The following is a 20,466-nucleotide window of genomic DNA, read 5'->3' on the forward strand; positions in this document are numbered from 1 at the left end:
AACAAGACCGTTTGGCCAGCTAATAATGATAAAAAGGTAGTTTCTGTAGTTACATTTGGTTAATCTTATCTTCACAATGTTTAAATTGACTTGTTAGAATTCCAAAGAAGCCAGTACTTGTTCTACCCAAGAAAAACAGTAAAGAGTGTCTCAATCAGCCTTAGGCTTGAAAAATAATCAATTAAACCTTTTCCCCATAAGAAGCAAAGTGAAAATGGCTTTTGCAAGCAGCATAAAACCAGAACATCTGTTCAGGTTTTATGCTATTTAACTTGAAAAAAAGGTATGTAATTAAATGTAACCTTTTGGTCTGCAAATGCGTAAAAATAAGTATCTAAGTGGTAAAGGGTAAATCAAGCTTACATAAAATGTAAACTCTTGTTGTCCTCAGCTGGATGTGATAGAAGTCATCGAGAAGGCTCACAATGATGAGCTGGAGCCCACACCTGGTAACACGCTGCGACAGACGTTCGAGAACCAGGTGAACCGTATCCTCAACGATGCAAGAGACAAGACTGGCAGCAAGGCCCAGAAGTCCCTGTCTGAGTTCAACAACTTCAAGGCCATGGTGGTGGCAGGGTCCAAAGGCTCCAAGATTAATATCTCCCAGGTAGGTAACCACATTCAATGAAGTATCTATAGGGAGATTGCAGGTACTTGCATTAACCAAAGATGTGGAGAACATAAATGGCTGTTGTGTGAATGGTGATGCATCGTTGGCTTAGTGTGATCTTTTTTTCCAAAGGGCATGTTGAAATCTATGCAAACTATTTTATCACTCACTGAGTGTATATTTTACTTGGTCTGTGAAATTACATCGTGTTATGAGCTATTTCTGAAGTGAAACCGTCTGAAAACGCAGATAGTTGCTCTTTTGCCTTATCAGCTTAAAAATTTAGCAAAACATTTGTGAAACAAATATGTCTCAGTCGAGTTCAAACATTGTTCCATCTAAAAAAAGGTTAAATATATGTTTGTAATACAAACTTCTCAAAACTGCTTAAAACAGTTAAGTTCGTTCTGTTCTCAGGTGACTAACCTAGAACCGTTGGCCTTCATGTTTGAGTATTTTCTTCATTATTATTGTTTTATTATACATCAAATCTCCAGGTTATTGCCTGTGTGGGCCAGCAGAACGTAGAAGGAAAGCGTATTCCGTTTGGCTTCCGTCACCGCACGCTCCCGCACTTCATCAAGGACGATTACGGGCCCGAGTCAAGAGGTTTCGTAGAGAACTCGTACCTTGCGGGTCTCACGCCTTCAGAGTTCTTCTTCCACGCCATGGGAGGTCGTGAGGGTCTCATTGATACAGCCGTAAAGACGGCAGAAACTGGTACATGGAGTAGTGTAGTATTAGTATTGTAGTCTGAATGGGATCACCATCTGGTTAAGGGTCATCCTCTCTTTGGGTTGTTCAAATTAATTTGATGGGATCATTTGTTGATCTATATTTGCCATCGATTTTTTGACCAGGTAGGTGGGTATATCGCTCTGCTTTTTTGACCAAACTAGTTGACAAATCCCGGCTGCTTTCTAGCTCACCTGAGCACTTTTACAGGTCGTGGGATCATATGCTGATAAGACCACTTGTATTTGCTGGTCTGGATCATTTGCTAGTGTGGGTCGAAGTCATGATTTGTTAGCTTTAGCTTGATATCCATTAAGGAAAAAGGATTGGCCTTTGTGTTCAACAATTTTGCTGGAAAACATTAGCAGAAAATATTAACAATGCAAATTGTAAAAAAAGATTATTTGTTGCTATTAAATAACATCCACTGTATAGACCTGTCACAAACACATATTTGCAAGCACACCTCATGTCTTGTCCCTATATTTGCTAGCACACATCATATCTTGCCCCTACATTTGCTAGTACACCTCATGTTTTGCCCCTGTATTTGCTAGCATACTTAATGTCTTGTATCTTTATTTGCTAGCACACCTCATGTCTTGCCCCTGTATTTGCTAGCACACCGCATGTCTTGTCCCTATATTTGCTAGCACACCTAATGTCTTGTCCCTATATTTGCTAGCACACCTCATGTCTTGCCCCTGTATTTGCTAGCCCACCTCACATCTTGCCCCTATATTTGCTAGCCCACCACACATCTTGCCCCTATATTTGCTAGCACACCTCACATCTTGCCCCTATATTTGCTAGCCCACCTCACATCTTGCCCCTATATTTGCTAGCACACCTCACATCTTGCCCCTATATTTGCTAGCACACCTCATGTATTGCCCCTATATTTGCCAGCACACTTCGTGTCTTGCCACTTTATTTGTTAGCACACCTCATGTCTTACCTCTATATTTACTCGCACACCTCATGTCTTGCCCCTGTATTTGCTAGCACACATCAGGTCTTGCCCCTATATTTGCTCGTACACCACATGTCTTACCTCTGTTCTCTTCTGCAGGGTATATCCAGCGTCGTCTCATCAAGGCCATGGAGAGTGTGATGGTCAAGTACGATGGAACTGTCAGAAATCAGGTACAGTGATACAGATTAATGTATATAGGCCTTATGGTCACTAATTCAATGAGGTATTTATATATGTAGATTAAGTTTCAGAAGGCCACCAAGTCATAACTAAAAAACATGAACACAAGTTATATTATATCATGCCTGCAGATTGAACAGCTCATTCAATTGCTTGATATAACTGAATACGTTCAATAAATCCATGACTATCGTTTCACCTCTGGTTGAACAGCTGATTGAGCTTTGTTGAAATTAATGTTTAATTTCATTGATACGATGACTTAAATTTACTGTAGTATGAACGTTGGACCCAGCTTTATTGAAATAATAGTTTAAATTCTGTAAATCCCCGACTATTATTTCACTGCAGGCTCAATGAATTAATGACTATTTTTTCACATGATAAAAAAGAATAATTACTTATTTTTTCACCACATGTTCAATCAATCAATTACTGTAATTTCACTTCAGGCTCAATCAATCATTGGCTATTATTCCACTGTAGGGTTAATATATTGGTTATTGTTATTTCTCTTCAGGTTAAATGAATCAATGACTATTATTTGACCATAGGTACAATGATTAATATATTAACATATGTGCCATGAATCAATAACAATGTTTTTACAGCAGGTTCCATGAATCAATGACTTATTTCACCGAAGATTCAAATAAAAAATGGCTCATTTTTCACTGTAGGCTTAATCAATGACTGTTACTTCACCAAATTTGTCAATAAAACAGAGACTATTATTTCACCACAAGTTCAATGTAGCAGTGACTATTTTTTCTTCACAGTTGCAATTAATCAACACTATTATTTCTAAGCAATAACAATAATTCAAACACAATAATTTCACCACTGTTTCAATAAAAAAATGATTTATTGCATCACAGGATAAATGAATTAAATACTATTATTTCACTGTAAACTAGCTATTATTTCACCACATGTTCAATTAATAAATGGCTGTTTTTTCACCACAGGTTCAATGAATTGTTGACTATTATTTCACTACTGTTACAATTCATCCGTGACTAATATTTCACCGCAGTTATAACAATGGCTATTATTCCACCAGTTACGATGACAATTCCTTTTTATTCAACCGCAGTTTCAATGAATTCAAACCCCTGCAGGTTCAATTAATCAAAGACTATTATTAAACTGCAGTTTCAATGAATACTGACTATTATTTCCCTGCAGGTTGAGCAGCTGATTCAGCTGCGTTATGGAGAAGATGGGCTGGATGCTACGAGGGTCGAGTTTCAGGCACTGCCCACACTCAAACCTTCCAACAGGGCCTTCGAGAAGAACTTCAAGTTTGACGCCACCAACGAGAGGTGTGTTCTTGCCATGGTTTCTAGTCATTCATGATGAAGGTGAACTTTTGTATGTAATGTCTTTGGTCTTTAAAGTTTAGCATATATAATGGTAAGATGGCATTTTGATTTTCATACCTCTGTGAATAGGAATAAAGTGAAAATATGTCTGCTACAAGAAATTTGCAGCCCAAAGTTGTTTATATATTAAGTTACTCATTACCACTAATAACATATCACAAAGATAAACAACAATGAGCACATGCACAAAGACTGTGGTAACCAACTCTTGATGGTTAAAGCCAAGCATCCGGGTTTTAACCGGGGTAAACTCCTTGGAAGAATGATTTGTAAGCCATGGTGAACTAGTTTATGGGCAAAAATACTTCATTCACTCCCTTGTGTAACAACACATTCTTTTGCTAACATTTTACAGGCAGTTGAAGAAGAGTTTGACGGAGGATGTGGTTCGCGACCTCCTCTCGGATGCCAACTGTCTGTCTGAGATAGAGCAAGAATGGGAGCAGCTTGTAGATGATCGTAACGCGATCCGTCAGATCTTCCCGTCCGGGGACAGCAAGGTCGTGTTGCCATGTAACCTGCAGCGGATGATCTGGAACGCTCACAAGATCTTCAAGATTAACAAGCGTAGCTTGACAGACATACATCCGACCAAAATCATTGATGGTGCGTGATTTTCTTTTCTTAAATATTGACCAATTGACAGTAGTCTACGCATACTTAGAAACAAAAATTGCAACAAAAGTATTTATGTTTTGCTATTGTAATTGTAATTTATCCTGCCTCTGTTGCAAACATTGACCAAATAAAGCAGGGTCGGATAAACTAGTTGATATCCGGCAGTACATCACGTGACCATGATCTAACTGTAAGTATGTATTCCTACGCGCCGACTGACATGTTCTAATATTTGACCTTTGAAACTTATTGGGACGCATCATGAAGGATATCGTTATATTATATACCATCCTTTTTAACCAGGTTTTTAACCAGGTTTTCCGAAGGAAAAAACTGGTTATTAGATTGGCGAATGCGGGCGGGCGGGCGGGCTGGCTGGCTGGCGGGCGGGCGGAACAAGCTTGTCCGGGCCATAACTATGTCGTTCATTGTCAGATTTTAAAATCATTTGGCACATTTGTTCACCATCATTGGACGGTGTGTCGCGCGAAATAATTACGTCAATATCTCCATGGTCAAGGTCACACTTTGAGTTCAAAGGTCAAAAATGGCCATAAATGAGCTTGTCCTGGCCATAACTATGTCATTCATCGTGAGATTTTAAAATCATTTGGCACATTTGTTCACCATCATGGGACGGTGTGTCGCACGAAAGAATCACGTCAATATCTCCAATGTCAAGGTCGCCACGACTAAAAATAGATTTTTTTTTAAAAACAAACTTACAAAGGGGGTTAATTTTGTTTGTTCATTTCAAAAGTTCAGTTTGAGTTTTCTCCCTTTATCAGATTTTTTTTCACAATGAAAACCTGGTTTTGTGACAATTTTGTCCCTTGTTTCTTCTTTAAAATATATAACCGACCCAGCTTTCCGTATTTATCATTTTCATTTACTTGATTACGCAATTTATGACGTATCTAGTGTGACGTCATTTCTCAGATAAAACATACTAGACCCTATCTAGTTTCTCTCAGGATTTTAGGGACAACCATCTTGACGTGGTGGTTTTAAAAGTTATTTTTTTCAAGATTTTAAAGCATCGAACTAATCATAAAAATATTTCTGATTGTGTGTTTGTCATTCATAAGTGTTAACTTATAATAGGAATAAAATAATTCGCTACGACGTTATTGCGATTTCGTAAATCGGGTAACGGGTTTTGGGTCAGAATGGTCAGCATTCGATTTAAACGTTATCAAAAAATAGTGTGGTTTAAAATACATATCGATAAAAGAGCTGGAAAAACAGAAATGGATTTCGACAAAGGCATGGAAGAATAGAAAATGGATCTTTGTAAATTGATTGTTATAAGCAATGGATTAAAGTTGTCATTAAGGTAAATAAAATTTAGTTTTTGTTTTGCTGCTGCATTTTGTTTTCATTTTTTATCAAGAAATATATTACATTCTCGAATCGTTTTTATTTCTTCTCATATTTTCAATAGGAAAGTATTAAAATGAACAGTTTAATGTGAACTATTTTTTACGTGACACAATCGGTAGTTATCCGGTCATCAGGAATGTAGGAGGTCCGACAAGAATTATTATATTGTTATGTCAATTAATCATTTTGTCTTCGATGAAATGTGTCAACGGCATGAAACAGGATAAATCGAATACATGTTTGGTGCCGAGATGGAGAAAGTTTATCTGGTTCGGCCCTTTTTCTAAGCCTCACCGGATAAACTTTCTCCATCTGTGCACCAAACATGTATTCTCTATTTACCTGACCCAATAGGTCTGTTTATCAGACCTATAAAGCCTGTTTACCTGACCCAGTCATTTAATGGAAAAAGTCCCTCATCTCCTAGTATGTTGCTAGATTTAGACCCCATTTTCTCATCCACAGATGTGAGGCAGCTGTGCAAGAGACTGACTGTGGTGCCTGGAAACGATCACCTCTCTATCCAGGCCAACGAGAACGCCACCATCCTGATGAAGGTGCTAATCCGGTCTACGTTCTGCTCCAAGCGAGTCATCGAGGAGTTCAGGCTGTCCAACGAGGCTTTTGATTGGCTGATTGGAGAGATTGAGACTAAGTTCCAACATGCCCAGGTAAAAAGGAGTTAATTAGCTGTTGTCTCAGAATATTTGTTTGATTTACAGTTTTTTAATTGCAACTTTTTGTTTTAGCATTGTTATAGATAATTACAGACTTAGTAAGTTGCTTCTTTAGAAACAGGATATATTATACATCTGATGTTAAAAATAATGCCCCAGCCGTCCTGATGTTTCTCCGGCCACTTTCTACAAGCTTATAGGGGTCTTAAATGGTCTCAAAACAGAAAGTGAAGAGTTGAAGTAATTTCCTGTATTTCCAACCTATATTTAGATACACTAGTTGAAGGTTTTAGGGCTTTTCCTTTTCCTGATTACATACCCGCACCTACATTGACTCTTTGCATGTACATACATAGCCCCTATATCCAATTCCCCATTTGCAGGTCCACCCAGGTGAGATGGTTGGAGCCCTTGCTGCCCAGTCCCTGGGAGAGCCCGCCACCCAGATGACCTTGAACACATTCCACTACGCCGGTGTGTCTGCCAAGAACGTCACCCTGGGTGTGCCCAGGCTCAAGGAGATCATTAACATCTCCAAGAAGCCCAAGACCCCCTCACTGACAGTGTTCCTCACTGGCCAGGCATCCAGGGACGCTGAAAAGGCCAAGGTTAGTGGTGTTTGGTTGTTTGGTAAATCCATTTAATTATTAGATCACTCATCAACACAGCAATGCACTGTTTATTTGTTAAGAATTTAGTGTTAATTTATGTTCACATTTCCCAGGACGTGCTATGCCGTCTGGAGCACACAACCCTTCGCAAGGTGACGGCTAACACAGCCATCTACTACGACCCAGACCCCACCAACACAGTGATTGCGGAGGACCAGGAATGGGTTAACGTGTACTACGAGATGCCAGACTTTGACGTGACCAAGATCTCCGCCTGGTTGCTTCGTATAGAGCTGGACAGGAAGAGGATGACAGATAAGAAGCTGACCATGGAGTCCATATCGGAGAAAATCACTGCTGGTGAGTGCTTCTTGTAGTATAGTTATACTTCCATGGAGTTCATATCAGAGAAAATCACTGCTGGTGAGTGCTTCTTGTGTTATAGTTATACCATCATGGAGTTCATATTGGTGAAAATCATTGCGGGTGAGTGCTTCTTGTGGTATAGTTATACCTTCATGGAGTTCATATCGGTGAAAATTACTGCCGATAAGTGCTTCTTATGGTATAGTTGAACCCCCATGGAGTCCATATCAGAGAAAATTACTCCTGGTGAGTGCTTCTTGTGGTATAGTTACCCTCCCCCCCCCCCTCCCCCTCTAAAAAACAAAAACAAAAAAGGAAGTAGATGGGGGTAAGACTTGATTTACCTTGGACATCTTTGTGATTTGTCCATAGACACAAAGGTTTCCAATAAATGCACTTTTCAACATACAACTTTCCAGCATGCCTAATGCATATATTGTTCCTTCTAATATGATGATTCACATGTTTTTTTTTTATATCATCCTACTAGAAAAAAACTTACCGTTTTTTTCAATTTTGATTTTCTATAACATGATAATTATTAATTTGGACTTGATAAGCATAATAATTTACTACTCTGAAAGCACACGGTACAAGTAGATATTTACCATCATATAGTACTGATATCCTCTATTGCCCTGTTATAGGTTTTGGTGATGACCTGAACTGCATATTCAATGATGACAATGCAGAAAAGCTTGTATTACGACTGAGAATCATGAATTCTGAGGACAGCAAGATGCAAGAGGTACATTCAATCAGTTCTTTGTATTAAGCACTTCGATCATACCTACCTCCTTACTTTCCAGGGATGGAAACTATTGTTACTATAAGTCGGTCATTGAGTCTATCTGCAAACAGTGTGTGGAGCTAACTACTTCAGTTTTTTAAAGAGATTAGATTGAAGTAAAGATGCCCATCATACTTCAACCTCAGTGATCTACCCATTCCTGAACATAGCTGACAAACTGGTACTTTGACACTTTTTTACGCAACTCAATTTTCCACTAAAGAAAATGGCAGATGTAGGCTTCATGCTCACAGATTCAGGGGCATCATTTCATCCTTTTCAATGTCAAACTTATTATACAAATACATGTAGTTATTTACTTTGCTAGATGTATTGACAAGAGTTTAACACTGTAAGGGGCGTAGCGCATTTTCCTCATCTAAAATCACAGCCCTGCAGATTTTTCAGGAGATGTTTTTGTTGTGTCTAGGAGGAGGCAATGGCAGACAAAATGGAGGACGACATATTCCTGAGATGCATTGAGGCCAACCTGCTGTCAGACATGTCACTGCAGGGCAACGAGGCCATCCATAAGGTGGGTCAACTTTCTGCCTTAAACTAGATCTAAAGGGAAACGGGAGGGTTCTGTGCCCTGCTCCTTTTTGCCAGTTTGAAAATATTTAAAATGCAAATAGAATGTGTTTTCTTTTAAACCTCAACAACAAGTGTAACTCTAAGAAATTCTTGAGCAAGTCAAGTGTCTTCAGACTTGTCTAGCTTTCTGTCTTGTTCTTTTTTAGTAGCCCCATTAAGTATAAGTGTCCGATTACACAGGTCTTTAATTTAATAGCAAAGTTAGAACTTCCATCAATATGTTCATTCTGTATACATGTATGTTATGACCCCTTCTTCTGAACATTAAATCAACAGCTGGTTTACCTTACCTGCTCTCTCACAACGTCACTCATGTGTACATTACCATACCTACTGTCTCATGCCACACAGGTGTACATGCACCTGCCAAACACAGATGACAAAAAGCGGATCTTCATCACAGATGAGGGTGAGTTCAAGGCCGTTGCAGAGTGGATCCTGGAGACTGACGGCACCTCGCTGGTCAGGGTGCTCAGTGAAAGAGACGTGGACCCTGTACGCACCACAACAAATGATATCGTCGAGGTGTTTGCGGTAAGAGGAAATGTTTCCAACGTTTTCAGGAAGATTTTGTGAAGACTCTAAACAGATATTAAATTAAGCACAAGCCCTAAAGCCCTGCACTTGTAAATGTTGAACAAGGCTTGCTCAGGTTCGCAGCTTCAATTAAGCAAGCTTGTAACAAATTTTGGGGCTTAACAAATAAAATACCAATCAGGCTTGCTTGGTGGAATGGTTAACATCCGTAACTGTATACAATATGTTAAATGTGGTTTAAATTATAATAGGAATTTTTTTGTTCAATCGGTTATTAAGATCCTTTCTTTCTATCTTGATGCCTATATGATAGAAGTATATCATGATAACTGAATATTCATTACTATCCCTATTCAGTAATCCCTTTTGGAACTTGGATTTTCTGTACTGTACATGAAAAGTAGGATAATATCTAAGCTTCAATGAAACTTGTTTCTATTTCATTATTTAAATAAATTTTTCTTTAAATTTCTTCTTAGATTTTATGAGTTTTTACAAAAACATGTTAATTGCAAACAGCTGGAATATTTCATTGTTTATCATTGCACATTTGAACTGAATTTTTGTAATATCAGAAGAATTGTTATTTCAGAAGGATTTAAATAATTTCAGGAGGATTAAAAAAATCAGGAATGTTCTAATTAAATTTAGTAGTTGAGTAATTTCAAGTTTACTTGTTTACATGTCCATGCTGTTTTCAGACACTAGGTATTGAAGCTGTCCGAAAATCGATAGAGAAGGAAATGAACCATGTGATCTCGTTTGACGGCTCCTATGTGAACTACCGCCACCTGGCTTTGCTGTGTGACGTTATGACTGCAAAAGGTCATTTAATGGCCATCACACGTCATGGTATCAACAGGCAGGAGACCGGCGCACTGGCTCGATGTTCCTTTGAAGAGACTGTAAGTACTTGATACTAAGGGGTCTTTTACTTCCAGCTATGACAGGTTTATTATGCTCCCCCCAAATTTATTTTGGGGGGACCATATAGTTGCCGCTTCGTCTGTCCGTCCGTGCACAATTTTTGTCCAGGCTATTTCTCAGCAACTAATGAACGGAATTCAATGAAACTTTATGGGAAGCTTCACTACCAAGAGGAGATGTGCATATTATCAGCGGGTTCTGTTTGATGATTTTTCACAGAGTTATGGCCCTTTGAAATTTTCTATAAAAAAATTCTTGTCCCCCCAACTACTGTGCCCTCAAGACGTTTCCTTTTAGCTGAATATATAGTGCACTATTGTGACAAAAAAAAACTTTGGGGAGCATCACCCGTCTCCGACGGTTTCTTGTATATAAAAGTGAATTTTCTGATCACTATTTTTTTTCTTTCGAAGTACTTGATATGGTTCTTTTGCCTCCTGCTAAATAGTTGATAGTTAGGTTTCTTCAGGTTTTGAAAGGTTCCAGTAAAAACTGGGCAATTGTACAAGGTACTGAAAACGGAACTATTTTGATAGATAAATTGTTCTTTGATATTGAGCTTAAAATGAATTTTGAGAGCCCTAATTTTTGAGGAAATAATATGTATGCAAATTACCTTATGTATCAAAACTATCTCAACATAAGTTTTTATGCCCCCGGATAGAATGATCGGGGTTATATTGTTTTTGGCCTGTCTGTCATTCTGTCCCGAAACTTGGTCATAACTTTTGCAATATTGAAGATAGCAACTTGATATTTGGCATGCAGGTGTATCTCATGGAGCTGCACATTTTGAGTGGTGAAAGGTCAAGGTCATCCTTCAAGGTCAAATGTCAAATATATTGCTTCAAAGCGCAGTAGGGGGCATTGTGTTTCACAAACACAGCTCTTGTTCTTAACTGAGACAAAATATCTCCAATATTCACTCTTTCAACTCCGTAGCCCGCCACAGTGGGCAGCCGTAGTTTACACCGTTCACCACGATAGCCCGCCATAGCGGGTGTTCCGATATTTAACCTTTCTTTGTCCGACTCACACAAGTAATTCACGTTTATCAGCGAGAACAAACGTTAGCGTGGGTTACGGCCGATTGTTACTTCCGTGTTTACCGAAAAGAATGAAAAATATTAATTTTAAGCGTGTTTAATCGAGAATTTAAACAACACACTGGTTATAACAATGGCGGACGGTGAAATTTCTTCGGATGAGTGGTCGGATGACGAATTTATTGATCAAATAGGTGATTTTGAGTTGCATCATTTAGATGAAAATGACAGACAACGATTGAATAGTGTTTTGCAAAATTTTGAAAACAATGCAGATAACGATACAGGTGACGTCGACTTTTTTGGGAATTATGAAACACCTGATGTGTTTGAGTGGAACAGTTCCTACAGTGTATGCTGCATAAAGAAGTTTGAGGAAGTTCCGGGCCCTGTCAGAATATATGACACTTCTGCCTCCCCCTTAGAACTTTTCCAAGTGTTCTACTCAAATGAAATATTGCAACACATAACAGAATGTACAAACCTAAATGCCCAGAGAAAACGTGCATTAATCCGGAAGAGCACAAAACTCCATGGACAGATGTAACTATCACTGACATCAAGATGTTCTATGGTGTTATGTTGATGATGGATATAGTGAAGAGCGATTCTTCCAGATCAAGCGCTACCTTCACTTCACATATGAAACTATCAACCATACAGACAAACTGTTCAAGGTCCGATACATGCTGGACACTCTGAGGAAGAAATTCAAGTCTGAATATGTGCCCCATGAACAGATGAGTGTAGACGAGTCCATGGTGCCATTCAAAGGAAGTCTTGGTATCAAGCAATATATGAAGGACAAGCCTGTAAAATTTGGCGTCAAGATGTGGATGGCTGCCGACTCCATTACAGCCTACTGTTGGAACTTTGATGTTTACGTTGGCAAACGGGCTACTCAGGTAACTAAGCAATATTAGTTTTAAAATTGAAACTTTCATTTAAATTGCTTCTATAATAAAATTGTTTTATTTGAATTATAGTTATTGCTTTTTGTTTTATTGTTTGAAAACAACAAGTTTGAACAATAGTTATATCAAATCTATTGTGTACAACACAAATGTATGTAGACACATAATTAAAAAACAATAATATAAAAAATACACACCAAAGGAGTCACACAATGTTTTTTTCAGTATTACTTGAAGAACCATTATAAATATTACTGGTATTTTATTACAGGAAACAACACAGTGATTTGATTTTATTCTACACATTTTGATTGGTTTGTTTACAGATCAACCAGGTGTTTGGACTGAGCGCACAGGTGGTCATCGACCTAACGAAGGACCTGGCTTGGAAGGGTTACACCATTTATACCGACAACTTCTACACCAGTCCTAAACTTGCCCACTTCCTGGCCTCCAAGGAAATCTACACCTGCGAGACAGTGAGGACCAATAGGCACGGTTATCCACAGGAACTGGTGAAGACACAAGCCGAGGCACGACAGCTACCACGGGGCCAATTTGACTGGATGCAGTTTGGAAGTTTAGTAGCTACCTCATAGAAAGACAATAAAATGGTGTACTTTCTGTCTACTGCCCACATGCCAGAACTGGATCAGCTTACTACCTCAAGAAAAAATAAAGATGGGACGATACAGCGTCTACCATCAACTCTGTGTGTCGAGAAATATGGAAGATACATGGGTGGTATCGACCGTAACGACCAAATGATGAGGCTTAACAAATCCAAAAAGAGCATGCGGTGGTATCGTAAAATTGAGCGCAAATTGTTGGAACTTTCAGTTTACAATGCATACATCATAGAAGGAACGATCAGAGACCAGAAGGTTCCAGGAAAAAGGAAACGTGACATGATGTCCTTCAAATTGGATCTGGCACATGCGCTTGTGGGAACCTCACGACTGCGAAAGAGATCCGCTGGGCGAAGTCGGTCAGAAAACTCAGAAAATATTCTTCGCCTGGACAACATCTCCCACCTGCCAGCAATCGGTGAAGGAAAAGACCATGTTTGCGTTGTGTGCAATGAGAGGCACAATAGGTACAAGTGGAAGCATCCAGAAGCTACCTATAGTGAAAATCCTTTCAAGAGGTGCAAAACAACAATCAAGTGCAGCAAGTGTGATAAGTATTTGTGCTGCAACACTAAAAACATGTGTTTCACAGACTTCCACACACTGGTGAATTTGTAGTCCAGTGATACTGACATATCTTATGGAAAGACACACCTGTACAGGTGCAAAACTCACCTGTTATTATATTACCTGGTGAGATGGACACATGTCATTAGTATAAATACTTTCAGGCATTTTAATACAGTGTATATTGTGTACAGAAACATGTTGTGTTGACAACCATGATGTGTTCAACAATGATGCTTATTTGAGTATTATAAATGAATTAAATGTAAGCAACTGCTATTTTACCTGTGTACTTAATTAATCCTTTAAAGCTATAAATTCAAGGTTTTAAACAAGGACACTTATCTTTTTACACTATATATTGTATACCAATAGTACAGAAATTATTTTGAAATGAATTGATGTTTAATTATGATTATTCTAAAATTATTGAATTTTTACCTGTTAATTAGATATCTTACCTGAAAAACATGATAAATATGAATAAAATCAAATTATTGTTTTTGTGATTATATAGATACATGTATAAACTTTCTAAAAATGTATGGCTTGTTATAGAAAAAATGCTTTGTTTTTGCTATAAAGGAATTATGAACATATGATGTATTTCTTAGTTCTGCCAATTTATATGTGTACGTAATAAATCTTTTAAAGTTATAAATTCAAGGTTTTAAACAAGAACACTTTTATCTATTTACCTTTGATATTGTATACCAATAGTATAGAAATAATTTTGAAATGAATTGATGTTTTATTATGATCATTTCTTTAAAATTATTGAATTTTTACCTGTTAATTAGATTTCTCACCTGAAAAACCAGGTAAATATGAATAAAATCAAATTATTGTTTTTCTGCTAATGTACATGCATGTATGACCTTTCTGAAAATGTATGGCTTGTCACAGTAAAAATGCTTTGTTTTTGCTGAAATAAAGGAATTCTGAGCATATGATGTATTTCTCAGTTCCAATCAATTTATTCCAGGTTGAAGGGTATTCTTATAGAAAACTAATACAGGGTTGAAAGAGTTAACAATCTAATGATAATAACAAAATGACGTCTATGTTGCATTTCTTCTTTGAGTGAAATCATGTATGTTGATACAAAGATGGTGTGTTACTTAAGACTATGACTATTATTTTTAATATTTCCTAGGTTGATATTCTGATGGAGGCTGCAGCCCATGCTGAGTCCGACCCAATGAAGGGCGTGTCTGAGGCGATCATGCTGGGACAGCTGGCGCGTATTGGCACAGGTTGCTTTGACCTGCTCCTGGACGCAGAGAAGTGCAAATATGGCATGGAAATACCCAACACCATGGGGCCTGGCATGATGGGAGGTGAGTGGGTGGTGTAGGATGGGGGGGGGGGGGGGTATAATTGGTTGGTTTTGATAAAGTCAGATTGCTTTCATTGAGTTAGTTAGTTTTTATAATGTTTGGCTGTTTTGAAATGCACTTTATTAGGTAACTAATAGATATTTCCCATTTCAAGATGTATTATAAAAAATGTAAGTGTCGCATTAATTCACTTTATTTCACACAAAAATTAATTCAAATTAATATGATAAAAAACATTATCTCAGAATAATGTACTCGTAAAAATAAATTTGTTGAACTCCTCTAGCATATTGGTCATCATTTTGTATCAACATGCATGATTAAAAGTTGCTGTGAAATCTATTGGCATACAATAATTAAATTTCTATTTTCCTATTTCCAGGTCTAGGCATGATAATGGGTGTGGCCGGCAGCCCTGCTCAGGGAATGTCCCCGCAGATGACCCCCTGGAACCAGGGCGCTACTCCCGGGTACGCAAGTGCCTGGTCCCCAGGGGTGGGAAGCGGTATGACCCCAGGGGCAGCTGGATTTTCCCCGTCTCAAAGCGAGAGCGGCTACAGTCCTGGCTACAGTCCTGCCTGGTCACCACAGCCTGGCTCACCCAGCTCGCCTTCCAGCCCGTATATTCCGAGCCCGAGAGGTCCAATGTCGCCCAGCTACAGCCCCACCTCGCCTTCGTATATTCCCAGCTCGCCTGCAATGTCTGGAGGCACTCCACAGAGTCCTGGGTACTCTCCAACCAGCCCCAGTTACAGTCCAACAAGCCCTGGGTATTCACCGACATCGCCTAACTACAGTCCGACATCACCATCGTATTCACCTACAAGTCCATCATACAGTCCTACGAGTCCATCATACAGCCCGACCAGTCCGTCATATTCCCCAACCAGCCCAAGCTACAGTCCAACAAGTCCTAGCTACTCTCCAACGTCGCCCAGTTACAGCCCTACTTCACCGAGCTACAGTCCGACAAGCCCCAGCTATTCCCCAACCAGCCCCAGTTATTCTCCCACATCACCGAGTTACAGTCCAACCTCACCCTCCTACTCCCCCACATCCCCTAGCTACTCCCCCACGTCCCCTAGCTACAGCCCTACAAGCCCCTCTTACTCCCCCACCTCCCCTAGCTATTCCCCTACGTCTCCCAGTTACTCCCCTACGAGCCCCAATTACAGCCCCAGCTCGCCCAGCTACAGCCCCTCAAGCCCTAGCTACTCCCCCTCGTCACCTGCTTACTCCCCCTCCAGTCCTAACTACAGCCCCTCTTCACCCTCATACTCCCCCTCCTCACCGAAATACAGCCCACAATCCCCCTCCTACTCGCCAACAAGCCCCTCATATTCACCCTCCAGCCCCAAATATTCACCCACATCCCCGAGCTACTCCCCTGGAAACTTCAGCTACTCGCCAAGCTCCCCTCAATATTCCCCCTCATCCCCGGCATATTCACCCTCCTCCCCTGCATACAGCCCAGGCATGGCCAGTGACCGAGGCTCACACAAGTACTCGCCAAGCTCCCCACAGTACAGTCCGACATCCCCAACATATTCTCCCTCAAGCCCACAGTACTCGCCTGCCAGTCCAAGCTATTCTCCATCAAGTCCGCAATATTCGCCCACTAGTCCGTCATACAGCCCATCAAGTCCACAATACAGTCCTTCGTCCCCTGCTTACACTCCAACAACTCCGAAGTATTCCCCTACTAGCCCGACATACAGTGCTGCAGATGATAGTGATTCAGATTAGGCTTATGTGGGAGGCTGAATTGTGTTGTTACTCTTACAGTGTTGACTTGTACCATAACAAAAAAGGCAGATATCATGTCATTATTTCTTATTCAGTCAGTTTGATGAGGAACATTGATCGTGTGTTAGTATTAAACCTTTTGTGATTTTGACTTTCGCCATTCACATTCAATTTTGGAGGTTATTGTTGTTTTTGTCATAGGCTTAGATGTTATATTTTGTAAAGAAACAAGCCATGTTTGTTTGGCATATACATGGACTTGAATGCTACAATTCAGACATATGTCTTGAATTAACAATGGCAGAAATCATTCATGTACCTTGCATATGACTGCCCATTTAAGTCAGTACTGGCAAAATGTGTGTTGATAATTGATATATTATATATATATATATATATATATATATATATATATATATATATATATATATATATATATATATATATATATATATATATATATATATATATTCTCAATTTGTGTACAAAAAGCGCAAACAAAGCTTAATGGTGTTGGTTGTGTAAGCTATATGTGTGTACATACATATTAAGTACAAATTGTCCTTGTAAGTGATAGAAGAGTGTATGCAATATTTGTGATGTATGTATGTTTTGCATGAAAATCTTGTGTGGCTTTTAAGCAGACAATGTGACAATGACTGTTGAACAGGCAGTGTGATTATTACATTTGAAATTTATAAAAAATATGTTGTATTAAAACTGTAATTACAATGCGGTGTTTGCATTTTTTTTTAATGTCGGCTCTTCCAAGAATTTGTTTTTGTGAACAATATATTACTTATTGTAAGAATCAAATATTGAAAAAGAGAGAGAAAAAGTTCATAAATTATTTTGATTTTCTTGAACACTTAATTCATCAATCTGTATTGGTGACAGTTTGTATAACTTGATAATTGAAAACATGTGTTGACTTCAGATTCATTACATCATGTTTGTTTCTCTGTATGTATGTGTATAGGATATGTAATATTTTGTTTCATTGGTAACATCTCTTGAACATACAGACATAGAGGCTCAATGCAACCATGTCTAGTGCTATCTATATTAAGTTGTCTGAAGAAAGAATTAGTACAGTTTGTGAATAAACCATCTATTTAGTGTTTAAAATATATATATTAATTATGTGTTATTTTGTTGTATGTATATTTTTATCATAATCATTGTAAATATGTATCTATAACTTAATTGTTCATTGTTGTACAAACTTGGATAATTACATTCATTTTGGCTGAGTGTACATACCAAGTTCCTTTCATATTCACTGTAAATGCCATTAAGAAGTTTTCAATCTTCCAAAATGCAGGACTGTTCAATTAAACAGTGTTGGATGTGTATTAAATAATTTTGATTTATATATATTTTTATGGGTAGTAAATGCAAACCATGAGGTATGAATAACAACATCTATCTATAAAAATAATAGTGTCATAATTTTTATTAGCTCATCTATTTTTTGAAAAAAAAAAATGAGCTATTGTCATCACCTTGGCGTCGGCGTTGGCGTTGGCGTCGGCGTCCAGTTAAGTTTTGCGTTTAGGTCCACTTTTCTCAGAAAGTATCAATGCTATTGCATTCAAACTTGGTACACTTACTTACTATCATGAGGGGACTGGGCAGGCAAAGTTAGATAACTCTGGCGTGCATTTTGACAGAATTATGTGCCCTTTTTATACTTAAAAAATTGAAAATTTTGGTTAAGTTTTGCGTTTAGTTCCACTTTTCTCAGTAAGTATCAATGCTATTGCATTCAAACTTGGTACACTTACTTACTATCATGAGGGGACTGGGCAGGCAAAGTTAGATAACTCTGGCATGCATTTTGACAGAATTATGTGCCCTTTTTATACTTAGAAAATTGACAATTTTGGTTAAGTTTTGTGTTTAGGTCCATTTTATTCCTTAAGCATCAAAGCTATTGCTTTCATACTTGCAACACTTACTAACTATCATAAGGGGACTGTGCAGGCAAAGTAATGTAACTCTGACTGGCATTTTGACAGAATTATGTGCCCTTTTTATACTTAGAAAATTGAAAATTTGATTAAGTTTTGTGTTTAGGTCCACTTTATTCCTACAGTATCAAAGCTATTGCTTTCATACTTGCAAGATTTATGAACTATCATAAGGGGACGGTGCAGGCAAAGTTATGTAACTCTGACTGGCATTTGGACGGAATTATGGGCCCTTTATACTTAGAAAATTGAAAATTTGGTTAAGATTTATGTTTTGGTCCACTTTACCCCTAAAGTATCATAGATATTGCTTTCATACTTGGAACACTCACAAACTATCATAAGGGTACAGTAAAAGGACAAGTTGCATAACTCTGGTTGTCATTGTTACGGAATTATGGCCCTTTTTTGACTTAGTAACTTTTAATATATGGTTAATTTTTGTGTTTCGATCCACTCGAAGTATCAAGGCTATTGCTTTCAAACTTCAAATACTTACATGCTATCATGAGGTTACTGTACCTGGCAACTTGAATTTTACTTTGACCTTTGAATGACCTTGACTCTCATGGTCAAATTATTAAATTTTGCTAAAATTGCCATAACTTCTTTATTTATGATTAGATTTGATTGATACTTTGATGAAACTACTCTTACCTGACATACCACAATAGACTTCACCCAAACCATCCCCCGTGCCCTCCCCCCCCCCTCCCCCCTCCCCCCCCTAATTTTTTTTTTTTTTTTTTTTTTTTTTTTTAAGATCATCTCACAAATGACCACCACACCCTCACACTATACCCCCACCCCACCCCCCCCACCCCACCCCACCCCCAATTTTTTTTTGATTTTTTTTTTTTTTTTTTTAAGATCATCTCACAAATTATCACCACACCCTCACACTACACATACCCCCCCCCCATTTTTTTTTAAAACGGTTATGTTTAAATACCGTCCAACCATCGCACCCAAACCCCCCCCCCCCCCCCCCCCCCCCCCCCCCGATTTTTTTTAATTTTTTTTTTTTTTTTTCGCTTTTTTGGAAGATAATGTAATAAATGTCCACAACCCCACACTATACACCCCTCTTCACTCCACTCCTCCCTCCTTTGTGATTGAAAATGAGAGTCCCTTCACCTTTAAAAAGAAAATAGATGAGCGGTCTGCACCCGCAAGGCGGTGCTCTTGTTCTATCAAGAATTGACAAATATTTTGAGATGGAAATGTAAACTTTATTTTACTGTATACAGGGGTGTCAATTTTCCGGATTATTCCGGAAATCCGGATTTGAGCCGTCCAGGGTTGATTTTGAGGTGAATGTAAATCCGATGAGTTTGTTTAAGGCGGGTGGGGGTAGGGACAAAATTCTTTTAGTGCGGGATCATTTCAGAACAAATATTGTTATAGCATCGTCGGCATTCCGGACATTTGCGCTTGGTACCGATTTTATTTATTGATTTCGGTAAGCGCTGGTACTGACATGAGCAGTAACTGGCTAAGTAAAGCACTGCAATATCATATTTTAAAACAATATGTTAATCAAATCATATATTTACTGCGTATTTGCTAGGTTACTGGTTACTGGTTTTCATTTTCTGCAGTCAAGCGATATGCATATTTTATTTCATTTGCAAATGATGTTTTGCGACATGTTTTCGGACAGTCGTTTTCAGATACGCTGGTTTGTCGATTTTAATTTAATTTCGAAGTTCTTAATATCATTTGTTTAGAATGACAAATACACCTGTGGTGTTACGGATGGTTTGGTTTATAATATTTCGCATTGTACTCACCAGAAATTGCAACTAGAAAGACTATAAAAAAGAACAATAAGCTAGGGCTCGGGGGGTTGTGCCCTC

At 38.5% G+C, this 20,466-nt stretch overlaps 3 protein-coding genes across 10 annotated transcripts in view; 2 read left to right on the forward strand and 1 right to left on the reverse strand.

The window, feature by feature from the left end:
- LOC127833774 (major facilitator superfamily domain-containing protein 1-like) overlaps positions 1–20,466 on the reverse strand; it is a 124,632-nt gene that overhangs the window by 49,647 nt on the left and 54,519 nt on the right. The gene's annotated exons all lie outside the window — the stretch shown is intronic.
- LOC127833765 (DNA-directed RNA polymerase II subunit RPB1-like) overlaps positions 1–20,466 on the forward strand; it is a 149,812-nt gene that overhangs the window by 33,347 nt on the left and 95,999 nt on the right. Inside the window, exons 14-27 of the mRNA XM_052359191.1 lie at positions 392–610; positions 1,111–1,333; positions 2,421–2,494; positions 3,693–3,829; positions 4,245–4,495; positions 6,356–6,561; positions 6,951–7,175; positions 7,292–7,538; positions 8,192–8,292; positions 8,765–8,869; positions 9,280–9,462; positions 10,167–10,370; positions 14,705–14,888; positions 15,271–16,554. Coding sequence (XP_052215151.1) covers positions 392–610; positions 1,111–1,333; positions 2,421–2,494; positions 3,693–3,829; positions 4,245–4,495; positions 6,356–6,561; positions 6,951–7,175; positions 7,292–7,538; positions 8,192–8,292; positions 8,765–8,869; positions 9,280–9,462; positions 10,167–10,370; positions 14,705–14,888; positions 15,271–16,554 — 3,643 coding nt within the window. The remainder of the gene's footprint in view (positions 1–391; positions 611–1,110; positions 1,334–2,420; positions 2,495–3,692; positions 3,830–4,244; positions 4,496–6,355; positions 6,562–6,950; positions 7,176–7,291; positions 7,539–8,191; positions 8,293–8,764; positions 8,870–9,279; positions 9,463–10,166; positions 10,371–14,704; positions 14,889–15,270; positions 16,555–20,466) is intronic.
- On the forward strand, positions 12,228–13,893 carry LOC127833780 (piggyBac transposable element-derived protein 4-like). Its single transcript, XM_052359237.1, has 2 exons — positions 12,228–12,343; positions 12,679–13,893. The coding sequence occupies exons 1-2, from the start codon at positions 12,236–12,238 to the stop codon at positions 12,949–12,951; spliced, it is 381 nt and encodes a 126-aa protein (XP_052215197.1). The 5' UTR covers positions 12,228–12,235; the 3' UTR covers positions 12,952–13,893.

Source organism: Dreissena polymorpha, chromosome 6 (assembly GCF_020536995.1).
Source record: "Dreissena polymorpha isolate Duluth1 chromosome 6, UMN_Dpol_1.0, whole genome shotgun sequence".
NCBI lineage: Eukaryota > Metazoa > Mollusca > Bivalvia > Myida > Dreissenidae > Dreissena > Dreissena polymorpha.